The sequence below is a fragment of the Lutjanus erythropterus genome, chromosome 16 (assembly GCF_056507025.1).
Source record: "Lutjanus erythropterus isolate fLutEry1 chromosome 16, fLutEry1.hap2, whole genome shotgun sequence".
NCBI classification, from domain to species: Eukaryota; Metazoa; Chordata; class Actinopteri; order Lutjaniformes; family Lutjanidae; genus Lutjanus; species Lutjanus erythropterus.
In genome coordinates, this window is record NC_139332.1 from 20,460,304 (window position 1) to 20,480,924 (window position 20,621).

Sequence of the window (20,621 nt, forward strand, 5' to 3'; positions counted from 1 at the left end):
ATGTATGTATGGTCATATGAATGTATGCATGGTCATATGTATGTATGCTCATATGTATGTATGTATGTATGTACGTATGGTCATATGTATGTATGTATGTATGTATGCTCATATGTATGTATGTATGTATGTATGTATGTATGTATGTATGTATATTTGTATGTATGCTCATATGTATTTATGTATGCATGGTCACATGTATGTATGTATGTATGCATGTATGGTCATATGTATGTATGCATGTATGACCATATGTATGTATGTATGTGTGTATGTATGTATGGTCATATGTATGCATGTATGGTCATATGTATGTATGCATGTATGACCATATGTATGTATGTATGTGTGTATGTATGTATGGTCATATGTATGCATGTATGGTCATAAGTATGTATGTATGTATGTATGTATGTATGTATGTATGTATGTATGTATGCTCATATGTATGTATGTATGTATGTATGTTCACATGTATGTATGCATGGTCATATGTATGGCCATATGTATGTATGTATGTATGTATGTATGTCTGTATGGTGGCATGGTCATATGTATGTATGTATACATGCTCATATGTATGTATGCTCATATATATGTATGTATGTATGCTCATATGTATGTATGCTCATATGTGTGTATGTATGTATGTATGTATGTATGTATGTATGGTCATATGTATGTATGTATGTATGTATGGTCATATGTATGTATGCATGGTCGTATGTATGTATGTATGCTCATATGTATGTATGTATGCATGGTCATATGTATGGCCATATTTATGTATGTATGTATGTATTCTCATATGTATGTATGTATACATGGCCATATGTATGTATGTATGCTCACATGTATGTATGCATGGTCATATGTATGTCTGTATGTATGTATGTATGTATGTATGTATTGTCACAAGTATGTATGTATGCTCATATGTATATATGTATGTATGTATGCATGGTCATATGTATGTATGTATGCTCATATGTATGTATGTATGTATGCATGGTCATATGTATGTATGTATATACTGTATGTATGTATGTGTGTATGTATGTATGGTCATATGAATGTATGCATGGTCATATGTATGTATGCTCATATGTATGTATGTATGTATGTATGTATGTACGTATGGTCATATGTATGTATGTATGTATGTATGTATGTATGTATGTATGTATATTTGTATGTATGCTCATATGTATGTATGTATGCATGGTCACATGTATGTATGTATGTATGCATGTATGGTGATATGTATGTATGCATGTATGACCATATGTATGTATGTATGTGTGTATGTATGTATGGTCATATGTATGCATGTATGGTCATAAGTATGTATGTATGTATGTATGTATGTATGGTCATATGTATGTATGTATGTATGTATGCATGGTCATATGTATATATGGTCATATGTATGTATGTATGGTCATATGTATGTATGTTTGTATGCATGGTCATATGTTTGGCCATATGTTTGAATGTATGCTCACATGTATGTATGCTCATATGTATGTACATATGTATGTATGTATGTATGTATGCTCATATGTATGTATGCTCGTATGTATGTATTTATGTATGGTCACATGTATCTATGTATGCATGGTGATATGTATGCATGTATGTATGCATGTATGCTCATATGTATGTATGTATGCATGTATGTATGCATGGTCATATGTATGACCATATGTATGTATGTATGTATGTGTGTATGTATGTATGGTCATATGAATGTATGCATGGTCATATGTATGTATGGTCATATGTATGTATGTATGTATGTATGGTCATATGTATGTATGTATGTATGCATGGTCATATGTATGTATGTATATATGTATGTATGTGTGTATGTATGTATGGTCATATGAATGTATGCATGGTCATATGTATGTATGCTCATATGTATGTATGTATGTATGCATGGTCATATGTATGTATGTACATATATATGTATGTATGAATGTATGTATGTATGTATGTATGTATGTATGGTCATATTATGTATGTATGTATGTATGTATGTATGTATGTATGTATGCTCATATGTATGTATGTATGTATATATGTATGTATGTATGTATGTATGTATGTATGCTCATATATATGTATGTATGTATGTATGTATGTATGCTCATATGTATGTATGTAGCATTGGTCAAATGTATGTATGTATGTATGCATGTATGCTCATATGTATGTATGTATGTATGTATGTATGCATGGTCATATGTATGACCATATGTATGTATGTATGTGTGTATGTATGTATGGTCATATGAATGTATGCATGGTCATATGTATGTATGGTCATATGTATGTATGTATGTATGTATGTATGTATGTATGTATGTATGTATGGTCATATGTATGTATGTATGCATGGTCATATGTATATATGGTCATATGTATGTATGTATGGTCATATGTATGTATGTTTGTATGCATGGTCATATGTTTGGCCATATGTATGAATGTATGCTCATATGTATGTATGCTCATATGTATGTATGTATGCATGTATGTAAGTATGCATGGTCATATGTATGACCATATGTATGTATGTATGTGTGTATGTATGTATGGTCATATGAATGTATGCATGGTCATATGTATGTATGGTCATATGTATGTATGTATGTATGTATGGTCATATGTATGCATGTATGGTCATAAGTATGTATGTATGTATGTATGTATGGCCATATGTATGTATGTATGTATGTGTGTATGCATGGTCATATGTATGTATGGTTATATGTATGTATGTATGTATGTATGTATGCTCATATGTATGTATATATGTATGTATGTATGCTCATATGTATGTATGTATGTTTATGTATGTATGTATGTACGGTCGTATGTATGTATGTATGTATGTATTTATGTATGTATGTACGGTCATATCCCTCTATGGTACACATTATGATGCCAGTGAGGGAAATGTGTTTTTATGTCTCAAAATAGACTAAATAAACATAATCTGAAGAAATTTTCTTTTTATTTTTCCGAAGTTTTTGGGGTTCGTTACCTGTAGGCAACATTGTACCATAATGGTGCATAAGTGAAAAAGAACGTTCCTTTTCCAATTTGAACATTGTTTATTTCATAAACATATGCAAAAATATTCAATAACATCAAGAAGTCACAATTCATTTTAAATTTTAAATTAAAAAGAATTATAAAAAGAATATATACATATATATATATATATATATATATGTATGTATGTATGTATGTATGTATGTATTGTCATATATATATATGTATGTATGTATGTATGGTCATATGTATGTATGTATGTATGTATGCTCATATGTATGTATGTATGCTCATATGTATGTATGCATGCTCATATGTATGTATGCATGGTCATATGTATGTATGTATTCTCGTATGTATGTATGTATGTATGTATGTATGTATGTATGTATGTATGGTCACATGTATGTATGTATGCATGGTCATATGTATGTATGTATGCATGTATGCTCATATGTATGTATGTATGTATGTATGTATGCATGGTCATATGTATGACCATATGTATGTATGTATGTGTGTATGTATGTATGGTCATATGAATGTATGCATGGTCATATGTATGTATGTATGTATGTATGTATGGTCATATTTATACATGTATGGTCATAAGTATGTATGTATGTATGTATGTATGTATGTATGTATGGTCATATGTATGTATGTATGCATGGTCATATGTATGTATGGTCATATGTATGTATGTATGTATGTATGTATGGTCATATGTATGTATGTATGTATGTATGTATGTATGTATGCTGATATGTATGTATGTATGTATGTATGTATGTATGCTCATATGTATGTATGCATGGTCACATGTATGTATGTATGTATGTATGTATGCATGTATGGTCATATGTATGTATGTATGTATGTATGTATGGTCATATGTATGTATGTATGTATGGTCATATGCATGTATGTATGGTCATAAGTATGTATGCATGGTCATATGTATGTATGTCTGCTCATATGTATGTATGCATGGTCATATGTATGTATGTATTCTCATATGTATGTATGTATGTATGATCATATGTATGTATGTATATATGCTCATATGTATATATGTATGTATGTATGGTCACATGTATGTATATATGCATGGTCATATGTATGTATGTATGTATGCATGTATGCTCATATGTATGTATGTATGTATGTATGTATGTATTTATGTATGTATGCATGGTGATATGTATGTATGTATGTATGCATGTATGCTCATATGTATGTATGTATGCATGTATGTATGCATGGTCACATGTATGACCATATGTATGTATGTATGTATGTGTGTATGTATGTATGGTCATATGAATGTATGCATGGTCATATGTATGTATGGTCATATGTATGTATGTATGTATGTATGGTCATATGTATGTATGTATGTATGCATGGTCATATGTATGTATGTATATATGTATGTATGTGTGTATGTATGTATGGTCATATGAATGTATGCATGGTCATATGTATGTATGGTCATATGTATGTATGTATGTATGCATGGTCATATGTATGTATGTACATATATATGTATGTATGTATGTATGTATGTATGTATGTATGTATGTATGTATGTATCTATGGTCATATGTATGTATGTATGCATGGTCATATGTATGTATGGTCATATGTATGTATGTATGTATGTATGTATGGTCATATGTATGTATGTATGTATGTATGTATGTATTTATGTATGTATGTATGTATGTATATATGTATGTATGTATGCTGATATGTATGTATGTATGTATGTATGCTCATATGTATGTATGTATGCATGGTCACATGTATGTATGTATGTATGCATGTATGGTATTATGTATGTATGTATGTATGGTCATATGTATGTATGTATGTATGTATGTATGTATGGTCATATGTATGTATGTATGGTCATATGTATGTATGCATGGTCATATGTATGTATGTATGCTCATATGTATGTATGCATGGTCATATGTATGTATGTATGGTCATATGTATGTACGTATGTATGTATGTATGTATGTATGTATGATCATATGTATGTATGTATATATGCTCATATGTATATATGTATGTATGTATGGTCACATGTATGTATGTATGCATGGTCATATGTATGTATGTATGTATGCATGTATGCTCATATGTATGTATGTATGTATGTATGTATGTATGTATGTATGCATGGTCATATGTATGACCATATGTATGTATGTATGTGTATATGTATGTATGTATGATCATAAGTATGTATGTATGTATGTATGTATTGTCATATGTATGTATGTATGCATGGTCATATGTATATATGGTCATATGTATGTATGTATGTATGTATGGTCATATGTATGTATGTTTGTATGCATGGTCATATGTTTGGCCATATGTATGAATTTATGCTCATATGTATGTATGCTCATTTCAATCAGGAGAGACTAGAATAAAAGAGAAATGGTTTATTGGCACATGCATGATATATGAAACATGAACAGTCTTTGGCGGTTAGACCCCAATGAGGTGAAACAATATGTATATATAAATGGGGGTGATGAAGCTGTTGTGAAGAGAACCCCCCCGGGGTCTAGACACTGGTGGTGGTAGTGATGATGAGGTGCAAAGCAGAGACTGGTGAGGTGAAGTGGCTCTGGACTCCTGCTGCCTGGACCTGAAGGCTGGAGGAGAGGGCATCAGGGAGGATCGAGGTGAACATCTTCTGCTACCTGTGTCCAGTGACTGGAGGAGAGAGGGGTGGAGGAGGGTCGCGCGATTGACTGAATGACAACTGATGGAGCAAAGACAGAGGCGATTTAAAGATTTGGCAGCAGCAAACTGACTGGCTATCGTGACCGTGGCAAAATCTGAATGGATGGTAAAGACGAAGGTGAACGCCCACAAACAGCTGATTAGAGGGAATAGGAGGAGAGAGGCGGAGTAAAGGAAAGTTGTGAATGAAGGCAGCGTAATAGAAGGTCTTCCTGATTGAACTTACGCTGAGCTATGTATGTACGTATGTATGTATGTATGCTCATATGTATGTATGTATGTATGCTCATATGTATGTATGTATGTATTTATGCTCATATGTATGTATGTATGTATGTATGTATGTATGTATGCATGTATGGTCATATGTATGTATGTATGTATGCTCATATGTATGTATGTATGTATGTGTATGTATGTGTGTACGGTCATATGTATGTATTTATGTATGTATGTATGTATGTATGTATGGTCATATCCCTCTATGGTACACATTATGATGCCAGTGAGGGAAATGTGTTTTTATGTCTTAAAATAGACTAAATAAACATAATCTGAAGAAATTTTATTTTTATTTTTATTTTTATTTTTGGAAGTTTTTGGGGTTCGTTGCCTGTAGGCAACATTGTACCATAATGGTGCATAAGTGAAAAAGAACATTCCTTTTCCAATTTGAACATTGTTTATTTCATAAACATATGCAAAAATATTCAATAACATCAAGAAGTCACAATTCATTTTAAATTTTAAATTAAAAAGAATTATAAAAAGAATTTATATATATATATATATATATATATATATATATATATATATATATATATATATATATATATATATGTATGTATGTATGTATGTATGTATGTATGGTCATATGTATTTATGCATGGTCATATGTATGTATGTATGCTCATATGTATGTATGTATTCTCATATGTATGTATGTATGTATGTATGTATGGTCATATGTATGTATGTATGTATGTATGTATATATGCTATATATATGTATGCTCATATGTATGTATGTATGTATGTATGTATGTATGTATGTATGGTCACATGTATGTATGTATCCATGGTCATATGTATGTATGTATGTATGCATGTATGCATGTATGCATGTATGCTCATATGTATGTATGTATGTATGTATGTATGTATGTATGTATGTATGCATGGTCATATGTATGACCATATGTATGTATGTATGGTCATATGTATGCATGTATGGTCATAAGTATGTATGTATGTATGTATGTATGTATGTATGTATGTATGTATGTATGTATGGTCATATGTATGTATGTATGCATGGTCATATATATGTATGGTCATATATATGTATGTATGTATGTATGTATGTATGTATGCTCATATGTATGTATGTATGTATTTATGTATATATGTATGTATGTATGTATGTATGGTCATATGTATGTATGTATGTATGTATGGTCATATGTATGTATGTTTGTATGCATGGTCATATGTTTGGCCATATGTATCAATGTATGCTCATATGTATGTATGCTCATATGTATGTACGTATGTATGTATGTATGCTCATATGTATGTATGCTCATATGTATGTATGTATGCTCATATGTATGTATGTATGTATTTATGCTCATATGTGTGCATGTATGTATGCTCATATGTATGTATGTATGTATGCTCATATGTATGTATGTATGTATGTATGTATGTATGTATGTATGTATGTATGCATGTATGGTCATATGTATGTATGTATGTATGTATGCATGTATGGTCATATGTATGTATGTATGTACGGTCATATGTATGTATGTATGTATGTATGTTTGTGTATGTATGTATGTACGGTCATATGTATGTATGTATGTATGTATGTATGTATGTATGTATGTATGTATGTATGGTCATATCCCTCTATGGTACACATTATGATGCCAGTGAGGGAAATGTGTTTTTATGTCTCAAAATAGACAAAATAAACATAATCTGAAGAAATTTTATTTTTATTTTTATTTTTATTTTTATTTTTGGAAGTTTTTGGGGTTCGTTGCCTGTAGGCAACATTGTACCATAATGGTGCATAAGTGAAAAAGAACGTTCCTTTTCCAATTTAAACATTGTTTATTTCATAAACATATGCAAAAATATTCAATAACATCAAGAAGTCACAATTCATTTTAAATTTTAAATTTAAAAGAATTATAAAAAGAATTTATATATATATGTATATATGTATGTATGTATGTATGGTCATATATATGTATGTATGTATGTATGTATGTATGTATGCTCATATGTATGTATGCATGGTCATATGTATGTATGTATGCTCATATGTATGTATGCATGGTCATATGTATGTATGTATTCTCATATGTATGTATGTATGTATGTATGTATGTATGTATGGTCATATGTATGTATGTATATATGCTCATATGTATGTATGTATGTATGTATGGTCACATGTATGTATGTATGCATGGTCATATGTATGTATGTATGTATGCATGTATGCTCATATGTATGTGTGTATGTATGTATGGTCATATGAATGTATGCATGGTCATATGTATGTATGTATGTATGTATGGTCATATGTATGTATGTATGGTCATAAGTATGTATGTATGTATGTATGTATGTATGTATGTATGTATGTATGTCATATGTATGTGTGTATGCATGGTCATATGTATCTATGGTCATATGTATGTATGTATGTATGGTCATATGTATGTATGTTTGTATGCATGGTCATATGTTTGGCCATATGTATGAATGTATGCTCATATGTATGTATGCTCATATGTATGTATGTATGTATTTATGCTCATATGTATGTATGTATGTATGTATGTATGTATGTATGCTCGTATGTATGTATGCTCATATGTATGTATGTATGTATGTATGCATGTATGGTCATATGTATGTATGTATGTATGCATGCTCATATGTATGTATGTGTATGTATGTATGTACGGTCATATGTATGTATGTATGTATGTATGTATGTATGTATGTATGTATGTATGGTCATATCCCTCTATGGTACACATTATGATGCCAGTGAGGGAAATGTGTTTTTATGTCTCAAAATAGACTAAATAAACATAATCTGAAGAAATTTTATTTTTATTTTTATTTTTATTTTTGGAAGTTTTTGGGGTTCGTTGCCTGTAGGCAACATTGTACCATAATGGTGCATAAGTGAAAAAGAACATTCCTTTTCCAATTTGAACATTGTTTATTTCATAAACATATGCAAAAATATTCAATAACATCAAGAAGTCACAATTCATTTTAAATTTTAAATTAAAAAGAATTTTAAAAAGAATTTAAAAAGTTTCTTGGCTAAATGTTGCCTGTAGGCAACATTGTACTATTTAGGAACAACCCATTGAAATAAATGTGTAAAGTATAAAACTTTAAACTACTTAAATCAACAAAGATAACCATTACCATAACCATTTGAAAAACAAAAACAACAAATTTCAGTGTTTGGTCATCACTGCTTCATTTCAGTGCATGTTTTCTGTCAGTCCCCTGTGTCTTTCCTGACATGTGTTGCCATCACTTGTGGTGTTGCTGCTCAGTGCTTATGGAACTCTATGAAGCAGTTTTTTTCAGGAGTGAAGCACAGGCAGGTGACACATTTTGTGCACTGTGATTTCACTATACCTTTACATCCAGGGTATCTGCATCTGCCCTTTTTCTCCACCCAAATAGGCCAGTGGTCAGTGTTGTGTTTGCTATAGTGATTCCATAATGGTTCACTGTTGCAGGCAACATTGCAACTTTCCATGATGGCACGTTGTTGCCTCAGGGCAACAGCTGCATTTTAACAAGTTTCCACTATTAAATTAGTAAATAAGTTGCATGAAACTATCAAAACTTAAAGTTGACTCACCTATTAGTGTGAAGACATTTTTTTCCAGGTGGAAAAGGGACAAAAAATAACTTTTTGAGAGTCTTTTTTTTTGCAGCAAGATAGCAGAGCTGTCTCCTTAGAAAAAGCCCGCCAAGAAGGGTTTCAAAATCGCTTCCTGGAGGTCATGTGACAACTTAAAGCATTGTTAATGGTTCCCTATGGTTTTACCTCTTTTTTAAAGTATCGCATCATTTAAAGGGATGCATTGTGGAGATGTGACAGGGCAAAAATGGGTTTGTTGCCTGAGGGCAACATGGTACCATAGAGGGTTAAAGGAATAGTTCCATATTTTAGGAAATACTCTATGCTACGCTACGCTAAATGGAAACATAAATACCACTCATTTCTTATCACCAGAAAGTGTACCATGTAAGTATTTCCCAACAAGTCAAACTTTGCTTTAATGTAGAAACTTGTATCTAGTCCACTCCTCTTTTTGTTTAATAATTTACAGCTCGGGGTACCTTATGTAATACTGAGTGAACTCAGGTTCTTGTTTCCCTTTATTAAACTTTCAGTGAACCTTGATATTTAAGATGGAAAAAGCAGCCTAATGTAACTGGTGTCAGTGGGAAACTGATGTCTCGACGGACGTTTTCACGGAAATGTTTTCGAACAGCTTTCCATCTTTGTTGAGCTGCCACACATTTCATAAAAATCCCCTTTCCCCCCCCGAATCCCAGCATGAGCCTCCAAATATTACCTGGCTTCCTCCCCGACCCCTTTGAGAGTGATGGAAGACAAAATGTTCTCGCTCAGAAGGTTTCCCCTGATCTTGCAAACCTCTAAATAACTGTCAGTGCTCAAATATGCAGCAGTGGCAGCACTGTATGGCCAGAAATAATGCTGGCTTCTGGGGCAGTTTGTCACAGCGATTTTGAAGGGAAGTAGTGATGGATGTGGCGGTGGTGATAGAGAGTGGAGCACCACTTACGCTTGCCCTTGCCTTGCCTGTGACAAGCTATCTGTACAGGGGGAGGTGGGTGTTTGTGTGGACGGTGTGTGACAGACAGGGTCCAGATAGATCCTGCCTGTCAACAGTGCTGTGCCACACACAAACACATACACACACATACAGTGGAAAGGTTCCCCACAGCCATCTGTTCAACCCCCAAATACAACAAAAAACCACAAAAACCCAGCCACAGTCCATCAATCACACAGCAACAGACCAGACTCCTCTTGCATTTTATTGCTCCATCTGTTACCAGGAGTTGCTGCTCTTCACACAACCCTCCGATCTCTTTGGGCTCGGGTCAGATCTGCGTCTGATCCATCATCATCCAACCCTGCCTCAAAGGACAAACCTCCTCCCAGAGCCTCCCCACCAGCGCATGAATACGTCCAACACAAACCCAAGAACATTCATTTTGACGGGCCCTCAAATGAAAGCCCTAGTTCTCACTGAGGGCTACGCTTTTGGAGGAAAACCTCCAAAAATATACATCTGTGAGGCTTGTCGGTGCTTGAAAAACACATCTCAGAGTGAAATTTCTAAAAGGAATAAAACAGGGTGAGTGAAATGATCTTGGAATACGTCCACGCAGCCTTCCAGAGGGAAACTTATGATGCGGATGTTTATGGATTTGTGGAGGAGGGAAACGTTGATGGGCCTCTGGCAGAGGGATCCTGCTCCAGGCAGACGGATAGATCACATGACCACTTTCTTGGCCCAGACAGCTGTTGCCTCCATCTGTACCATCTATGACCTGCTGCTGTTCTCGTCCTCTGTGCTGTAGTGGGAAACTGCTCAGCACACAAACAGGGCAAAATAGTACACCTCTGGAGGAACATGGGAAACGATTTCTGACAGCACTGCTCAAAGGCATAAATAATCCCTGTGGTGTTCAGCTGTAAAGCCATCAATAAATATCAAGACCTTTTTTTATTTTTACCTCCATTACAGCTGTTTGCATGTAAGACCCACTCTGTAAGAGACATGAACCTGTGATCAGTTTATGTCTGTTGTATACCCCTGTCTCTGTTCATGGACCAACAAAGATTCATTTATTTGATATTAGTTCTGATCAGAGTTGAGTAAAGCTAGGGTTTAAATGAGTAAATCCAGATTTAAAATTAAGCAGAGCTCTACTGCACGATTAAAAATAAAATAGTAGATAGTAAGTAAAAAAAAAAGAGTTAAGAGAATTTAATCAAGATGGAAATTCTTGCTTACCCAAATTAAAACAGTGACAAAAACACATAGATTGATGAGATTGTGTGGTAGCGTGGGATCATCTGAGTTTTTTTTTTTTCACTTTAAAACAAATGCCATTGCTGATGAAAATCTATGTGACATGACTCAGACTGAAATCATGTTCATGAACAAAGTAATGCATAAACTTTTTTACTTATATTTAGTGACATACTCCGACTTCCTTCCTAACTCTGATCTATTCATCATATACAGCACATTTATAATGTTTGTTTGTTTGTTTTACTTTTTATGTAGCTTTTTGTAAACGTCATCTTGCTTTAAGAAATTATAATGGACATTTTTCTCTATTTATACACATTGTATAGATGTTCTAATTGTTCAAAAAGAAAAAAGAAAAGTATCAATCATTAGTTGCAGCCTTACTGAAATCTGAAAAATACCTCCCCCATTTTTTTTTTTTTTTTTTTTTGCAGGTGCATACAAGCCCAAGATCTCCCAGAAAGTTCAGTTCTAAATTTCTCTCATCCAATCCACAATCAAAAAAGATTTGTGGCACCACAGACCTTTTTCTCGGCAGCCATATTGTTCTGAAATAGCAGGGTAAACACAGATGTTACCAAGGATGCTAATTAAGGTTGCAGAGCCTTTTCAGTGAGCCAACATTCACAACAACAGCACCTTGACTCTGTTTGACCTGAACTGAATGGAAGCGTAACACCTGTGTTTACACCACTATATTGTGTCAAAATGGCTGCAGTGAAAAAGGTCTAAGGGTTGTATTTGGTTACCTGGGAAGAATCAAGCTAAGAAGACAAAGAAGAGAAAGGTTGCTCTTAATGTTTTAGACTTTGGGTGAACTCATTAAACCTTGACAGACTGGGTTCATGTGTCCTTGCTAATCAGGAACCAGTGAGCGGGGGACAAACGAGGGAGGGAGGCCTGTTCTGATGACGCCTGCTCCCAGGGAAGAGTCACATCTGTGTCCTCTCCTAAGGTCAGCTCTTCTTCTTCTTCTTCTTCACTCCACTGTGCGGCTGCGCTGTAACAACTGTGCTGTCTGCTCGCCGCCCAGCAAACATGAAAACACACTCTTGAGATCTGAAGGGTGCATTACAGGCAGAGGTGAGGGAGACGTCTTGACAGTGTGGTGGCAGAGACTGACAGGAGGAGGAAGAGGTTACATCTGGTAGAATGTAGATTAAAGGTGCGATAAAAAATTTACATACAGTGTCAATCTAAGGCCTTGTTCACAACAGACATTTACATTATAAAGCAGACAAAGGTGTAATTAATTATATACATGATGGCTGCATTAATCCATTTAACTTTACTGGATTTTGGACCTTGCCATTGAATATGCCTGCTCACTGACAAGGCTTACTGACACTGAAATGGTACAGAGCCATCATTAACAATATGCTTTCCTGCTTTTTTTTTTTTCAGCTTTTAGTCATTATGCGGCAAAGAGCTGGAACCAACTGCTGCGTGGTCGTAGGAAACACTGCAGCTTTTTAATCCAGACTGAAAAACCTTATTGTTGTCAAGCGCTTTTAACCCAATATTTCTAAGACACAAGACCTTATTATCATTGTGTTATTATCATTTAAATCTTTTTTAATCTGTTTATTATTTTTATTGATTTAGAATTTTTTTATTTCTATCCAGATTTGTCTTTTTATTTTGTTCTCTTTCCGTGGTGTTGTTTTTAACTTTAATCTACCTCTGTGTATTTAAAAAAAATGGTCAAGTTGCGACTAAATCCTACACACTGGTCCTTTAACATTTACTGTAAAATGGTCATTATTATCCACATGATCTAAAAGACTATACAGGACAAAATCCATTTAATTACATTGATATTCCACTGTATTGTTTATCCCTTCTTCTAAATGAAAATCGATGAGGCAATTTTTATGATGATTGGGCAAGTTTGAGACTGTAATTGGGTTACTGGTCTGTTCTGTGTGTATGTTATGTCACTGTAATGCACTAAGTAAAAAGTAGAAATAGTAACTTAAAGTTAAGGGTAGCTGCATGACCATTCATGAAAAAATGTTTCAGTAAATTAAATAAGCAGCGGATGCGGTAACAGTTTCAACTGGATGTATATTTGTATTCCTATTATTATTCTAATAATGATGAATTAACTGTTGGGTCATAGTTTATGGACACAGTGATGTGGTGGTTAAGTTGAAGTCACCATTAAAAGTCAAACTGATCATATTTTATTTATCTTTATTGTAAATACTGCACCTTGGACTGTTGTCAGAAAATGTCACTTTTATCAACAACTGCAAGTCAACTCTGTAGTGCTCTCTAGTGGCCACAAGTGAGAACTACAAACACACACACACACAGTGCTGACAATGCACTGCAGAGTCAAATATTCTAGACTACAGTATAGTAAAGTGTAATTGTTATCTATCTCATTCATTCCTACAATGTGACAGTAGACTTTACTTTGAAATACAGGCTATCTGGAGACAATACTAGCATGGTGATAGAACAATTTTTATAATTATCCCAGCTCAACAATGACTTCATTAACTTCCAGTCAAATTTAGATAAGACCTTAAAGGGACAGTTCACCCCAAAATCAAAAATCCATATTTTCCCCCTGGCCTGTACTGCTATTCATCCATACAGATTTTTTTTTTTTTTTTTTTTTTTTTTTGGTGCAAATTGCAATTTTGGAGTTATAGGCCATAGAGATGTCTGCCATTTCTCCAATGTTTTCTAGCAGAAAGAAAGTAGTTCTATAGATTCTACTGCATAAAACAGTTCCTACATGAAATTGCTCACAAGGTATGTGGATTATATGAGTAACCGGGTTATGATCTTTGTAAAGAGACACTGGTTTTGAATTTAAATATATTTTTGGTGCTTTGAACACCACAAGCTGAATGTCTTTAGTCCCAATATACTCAAGAGAATATAGACATCTCAGTGGCTGATATCTGAAACTCTTCAACTCACACCAAAAAGAAATCTAGATGGATATATAGCACTACAGGCCAGGGGAAAATGTATTTTAATATTGGGGTGAAGTGTACCTTTAAACGGTCTCAGAAAAAAATTGAAGATTTACAATTCTATGTCCTTCATATGCTGAAGACAATCATATGATATGATCAAGTAAGTGAAGTGAAGAAGTGTAAAGTGAGTTTCAAAACACAGCAAATGTAGATATTTTAACATTTATTGGTGCTTACTACAATATTTAGCCATTTTAAAAAGGGGGGGAAAGCTTGAGCAGAGACTCCAACAGAGGCACATCAGAAGATAAAAATGATCACATTGAGATTTACAGGTAACCAACCTCTGATGAGGTCAGAACATCTTCTCTTCATAGAGAAAGTGTTACTGGTGTTAATCCAGTCCTGACGAAGTCTGCGCTGCGGCTGTAAAACACACAAAACAAACTAGACCACCAAAAGATTTATCTGGTGCGTTTTCAGGCATTTTTACCCAGCAGAGAAGCTACAGTAGATTCCCCAGTGATCACTAGTGTAGCGTCCACAGTCCAGCTTTTCCAGTCCCACCAGGGCCATGTGGTCAGGAGCCAGGCGGGGGACGCCGTCCTTGCTAGCCGGGCGGAAGTATACCCGGTCGAAGCGGCAGCGGCTGACATAAGGAACAGTCTTGTTGGTGTTGGCTCTGGTGTCCCATGTGTAGCGACAGTGCTCCTGCTTTCCCAGTCTCTCCCACACGTCACAGACACTGGGGGGCAGACCCACTTTGGCCACCTGAGGTGGATCCCGGAGCAAAAATTAATAAAGAGGAACAATGTGTGATTACATGTGTGGGGGGAGAAACAAAGAAGAATAAACATGTTATTACCTATGGAAGCTCATTTCTGCCAATACGATGAAAAACAAGATCCTAAAAGTCATTATAAGGAGAAACTTTCTCAAAGTAATGACGTAATATCTTAAAATAATGAGCAAAATTCATTATACTGAGAAAGTTTCTCATTTTAATGTCTTACAGCATCTTTTAACCTTCACACTGACGGAAATTTGAGTCATATATTTTTCAAGTCGCACGTGATACAAATGACTCGCCTCAGGGTCTCTCAGGTTCGTGTCCCCTCCAAACAGGACGGTGACATCGTCCGGTGCCTCTCTCATCCTCTGCATCACCACTCGCAGCTGTTTCATCCGCTCCTCTGCGTGGCCTTTACAGCTCTCCAAGTGGGACGTCATCAGACACAATCTCTGGCCTTTGAAATCCACCTGATTTCAAAATAAAAAAAAAAAACAACAAAAAAAACAATGACAAATTTTGTATCATCTAAGATGAAAAGATTTTAAGCACATGACATCAAGTATTTGTGTGTGCATGAACCTGAGTTACAAGCAGATTCCTCATCATTTGAGTGGTGGGGAAAGTTACTATCTCGCTCTCCAGGAATTTGACTCGTGACTTCTTCAGCATCATTCCAGTGAAGTAACCCTCTTCACCACCTGCTCAGCACACGTTAAGAAGAGGGACAGAATAAAACAGGGGCTCCCAAATTTTTTCAGCTTGACATCAAAAGAGAAATTTGGTGTCTCTCCAGGACCCAAACTTACAAAAATACATCATGACATACCATAACATTTATAAACTACTGATAAAGAACGCAATAATTAATGAATTTTAAATGTATATGAAAAGTATTTAATTAAAAAAGTACATCACAGCAATAATCAAATTTGCTGAGTGTAATGTAATGTGTAATAACCTATTTTAGGTTGCAAACCTGAGTTTGGGAAACTCTGGCACAGTTCATCCCATATAATAGTTATAGTTATGGAAAGTTATTAAGTTATATTGTATTTAGCACAACATACTGTGCACCATCAAAGACAAAAGCACCTACATCATAGATCTTTTACACAGCAGGCATTCTGATTCTGGCTCTGTTGTGTTCAACTGCGAGCCATGACAATGTGACAGTGAGCCAACATGCACAAAACCAGGACCGTTAAACTGAAGCAGCTAAATGGAATTCATCCATTCATGTTATTATTTACACCTGTGCTTCTCCTACTGTGACATGTCAGAAAGTATTGTGAGAAAAATACCTACTGAACACACTGTACCTTCAATGATTAGGTAGCTGGCAGCCCGTTTCTTCAAGTACTGGATGTAAGATGGAATGAGCTCCTGTAGGAACACCACGTCCGGAGTGTATCTACACGAGGAGAGGATTCATTTTTTAAATATCATGTGCCTCCCATCTGAAGATAAAATATCAAGTGATGCCAACACGCAGAGTGACAGTGTACAAACACAGGCTTACAAGACCACGAAGGAGCACAGGCCTCTGGCACGTTCTGCAAGGTTGTCTGTATCAAGTCCATCCACATTCCAGGAGATCAGTGACAGTTTATCGTCATCTTCTTCTGAGGGTTTGTGTGCTGATGCTGGACTGCCTTCAGTCAGATCTATACTGGAAAATTTTCAGAGACTGTTAATTAATTTAGAGTTGTTAAAAGTAGTCTATAACAGGAATAGTCATGGGTGAATCTCATCAAATACTAATGTTAATGTTGACTTACCATTCTGCTGGAGGCTTTTCCTCAACCTTCTGCTTCTTTGTTTTGGGGGCAGCGGTCTCTTCCTCTAGAAAGTCAACTTCAAATACTCTTTCCATGTCAGCCTCAAAGAATGAGTTCAAAGCTCTCTGAAAGACAAGTGATGGGTGAGGTAAATCAGAGCTAATTGCCTGCGGATGTTTATGAAATCCATAACAGATTTGTGTGTTGGTATGATTGCTGTTAGCATAGTAATCACACTAACTGATTAGCACTTTTTAGCACTGAAGGCTGACCTAATCAATAAGCTGCAGCAGTGTAGAATTTAAGAAAACAGAAATTCACTATTGTCCATCAGCTGTAGCATTTGTATCCAGCTGCAACAGCAAGTTAGCTCATTAGCTAACTTACTGTTGCACAGCTGAGAGAGGCCTCAGTTGGTGGAGCTACTGTACCTCCATCTGCCACTCATTTTCAGCTAGGTAGCACTGAGCCACAGCACTGTCAGTTCCCGCTATCGCAGCAAATTCATCGCATAGACGAGTTCTGGTTTCTTCCACATTAGAAACTGACGGTTTGTCCGAGTCAGAGTTAGACGCAGAAGCCATCTTTTTTTGGCACTCGTTCTTCTCAACTAGCTAGATACACAGGAAAAGTTGTGCTGAATACAAATATTATTCCATGATCCCTTTTCTCTGCAAGTTAACTCAGGTGTACCAATGAAAGTCTTCCGACAAATCCCAGGCAACGCAGTTAACTGGTTGTGTGATGGAAATCTAGAAGGGAACCCTTAGTTTGCGAATCTCTCGCGAGATCTGTACGCTCTGTTTCTTCATTCTGCACATTGAATAAATTAATTGTTTTACGGTGTGAAATGCCAATAATAACAATAATATCTGGATATGTTTAGGTACGGAAAACATTTGGTTAGGTTTAGGAAGGGCTTGGATTAAAATGACCACTCTCGCGAGATCTTTCGCGGGTCTACGGTTCCCTTCGAGGCACGCTCTAATAAAAATAATAATAATAATACATTTTAAATGGTCAAAATGAACAACTCTGAATTACACTTACAGTTACTATTGAATATCACCACAGACTGTTATTATTATGATGCGGTTTGTTTATTTATTTATTTATTTTTGACAACAAATCTAGCAGACACGCTAGCAATCTAAGTTAGCTAGCAACGTATGCAGCACGGATGATTTATCGTGCGCAAACGTTTCCGGTACGAAGTAAACAGAAGTTTGACTTTGGCCACATTCGTAAGCGTTAAATATGGTTTCGCTCTCTTTAAATTCCATAAAACAAATAATGAGAGCAATGGTAGACAATCCAGGTTTCGACAGAGTCCTGAGCAAGGTAAACATACACAAACGGCGACATTTCTTAACCGCTTATATAAGATATATGCGTGAATGAGAACACCGCAGCTCAGCTTGCGCCGACTGCATTATGGCACTCAATGCACTGTCACAGACATTATGTGTTTTCCTCAGGTGGACGTGTTGTCTGCCAGCCCAGGTAAGGTGGTGTGTGAGATGCGGGTAGAAGAAGAGCACACCAACCGCGGAGGGACGCTGCACGGCGGCCTCACAGCCACCCTGGTCGATGTCATCTCCACCATGGCTATCATGTACTCAGAGAGAGGAGCGCCGGGTGTCAGTGTGGATATGAACATCACGTGAGTCCATTCAAAAACCTCAGCTGTATTCACCACTGATCCCTAAAAACCCTGTCATCACCTGTAGTCTAACATGTGAAATTTCAATGGACATCTGAGCTCTAAAATGGACAGACTGCAGTGGTTGTAGGGCTCATAACTTAATAAATAATGCCCTGTTTTGTGAAATGTGTAGGTTGAACCTTCATATATTGCTAAAACATGGACATGAGACTTACAGCAACCACTTTGAAGATAAATTTCCCTCATCCTTTAATTTCTTTCCTCAAAATTACTCGTATAATATGAATTTAAGTTTTTAAAAGGCATAAATCAGTATAATTAAGGTTCATGAAGGGTTAATATTTTACAGCTTTCTAATACATTAAGCCATGGTTGTAGCTAGGCTTTTTGAAATACTGATGTCACCAATAAAACAATCTCTAAAATATTTGTAGATTTTGAATTTTTCAGTCAGTTTTTGCTGTCATGTTTTCTGTAAATTCGATTAAACTGTTTTTGTTGACTTAGGTGTAATCAAATGCAGGGTGCAAAACTTACTTTTTTTGTCCATCAGTCAAATGGCAAGCAAACATTCAGATTTTACCAACTGAAAGATCATTGTTTCTTGGGCTGGTAAGTGAAGTAAATACCAGCACTTGGTTGGGGACTGGTGCTGATTTTATGCCCAGGTCAAATGTGATCATACTGAGTCTAAACTTACTTAAAAACAATATAAAATACTGTAACATGTACGGTTTTAGTTGTCAAATGTAAACTCACCCAATGACTTAATCCTCTTAATGTCCAAGATATAAATACAGAGGAAATATGATCCTCTCTATCCTCAGCTGTTACATGCAGCTCTGATTTTAGGTCTGGAAATATATAAAGTTTCATCACCATAGGACCCATGAAAATATGTGGGAATTGGCTTGTCTTAAAATAAAATTAAAGTCACACTACTGTATCCCCATTTATTCCCACTGAGAATGACCTTGACCTTCAGTGTGTTAACCAGGTCAGATTAAAGTTTAACTTCAAATGTCTGGAAACAAACATCAATGTCTTACAGGTACATGAACGCTGCGAAGTTGGGAGAGGACGTCCTCATTACTGCCCAGGTCCTGAAGCAAGGACGGACGCTGGCGTTTGCCACCGTAGACCTCACCAGCAAGGTCACAGGGAAGCTCATAGCACAAGGAAGACACACCAAACACCTCGGCAGCAGCTAGACTGTCACCATTCTGTGCCTGTCTGTAAATGACATATCATGTAACTATACTGTCTGTTAAAGCAACTGACAAATTAAGATGTAAACTAACCTCTGCCTGTAAATAGTTTGTAAAACCAGTGACTATGAACAAAACATGTAGTTAACAGTGGTACAAATCGTTCCTACAGCTGGTTACTTTGAGTGATGTTGTTGCCACTGTTGCATATTTGTCATCAACACTCCTGTATCAGCTGTATTATTTCATGCACATGCAATAAAACAAATGGACAAGAG

General features: G+C 35.5%; 2 protein-coding genes across 2 annotated transcripts; one reads left to right on the forward strand and one right to left on the reverse strand.

Moving 5' to 3' along the window:
• Positions 1–15,152: 15,152 nt before the first annotated feature.
• tdp2b (tyrosyl-DNA phosphodiesterase 2b) lies at positions 15,153–18,253 on the reverse strand. The gene is made up of 7 exons (XM_084738753.1): positions 17,901–18,253; positions 17,470–17,594; positions 17,211–17,360; positions 17,011–17,102; positions 16,271–16,389; positions 15,988–16,158; positions 15,153–15,669 (listed from the first exon to the last, which is right to left on the reverse strand). The coding sequence occupies exons 1-7, from the start codon at positions 18,051–18,053 to the stop codon at positions 15,388–15,390; spliced, it is 1,092 nt and encodes a 363-aa protein (XP_084594879.1). The 5' UTR covers positions 18,054–18,253; the 3' UTR covers positions 15,153–15,387.
• A 397-nt stretch (positions 18,254–18,650) lies between these two features.
• On the forward strand, positions 18,651–20,620 carry acot13 (acyl-CoA thioesterase 13). The gene is made up of 3 exons (XM_084738810.1): positions 18,651–18,810; positions 18,948–19,132; positions 20,187–20,620. Exons 1-3 carry the CDS (start codon positions 18,727–18,729, stop codon positions 20,344–20,346), a joined length of 429 nt encoding a protein of 142 aa, XP_084594936.1. The 5' UTR covers positions 18,651–18,726; the 3' UTR covers positions 20,347–20,620.
• Position 20,621: the final 1 nt, after the last annotated feature.

Bases quoted from the DNA above. Each gene is read 5' to 3' on its own strand.
- acot13 (XM_084738810.1), top strand. From the start codon at position 18,727: ATGGTTTCGCTCTCTTTAAATTCCATAAAACAAATAATGAGAGCAATG. The intron at 18,811-18,947 runs GTAAACATACAC...TGTTTTCCTCAG, and splicing joins TCGACAGAGTCCTGAGCAAG to GTGGACGTGTTGTCTGCCAG. The intron at 19,133-20,186 runs GTGAGTCCATTC...AATGTCTTACAG, and splicing joins AGTGTGGATATGAACATCAC to GTACATGAACGCTGCGAAGT.
- tdp2b (XM_084738753.1), bottom strand. From the start codon at position 18,053: ATGGCTTCTGCGTCTAACTCTGACTCGGACAAACCGTCAGTTTCTAAT. The intron at 17,103-17,210 runs GTAAGCCTGTGT...CTCCTCGTGTAG, and splicing joins CTGTGCTCCTTCGTGGTCTT to ATACACTCCGGACGTGGTGT. The intron at 16,390-17,010 runs GTACAGTGTGTT...TGTGCTGAGCAG, and splicing joins CAGCTACCTAATCATTGAAG to GTGGTGAAGAGGGTTACTTC.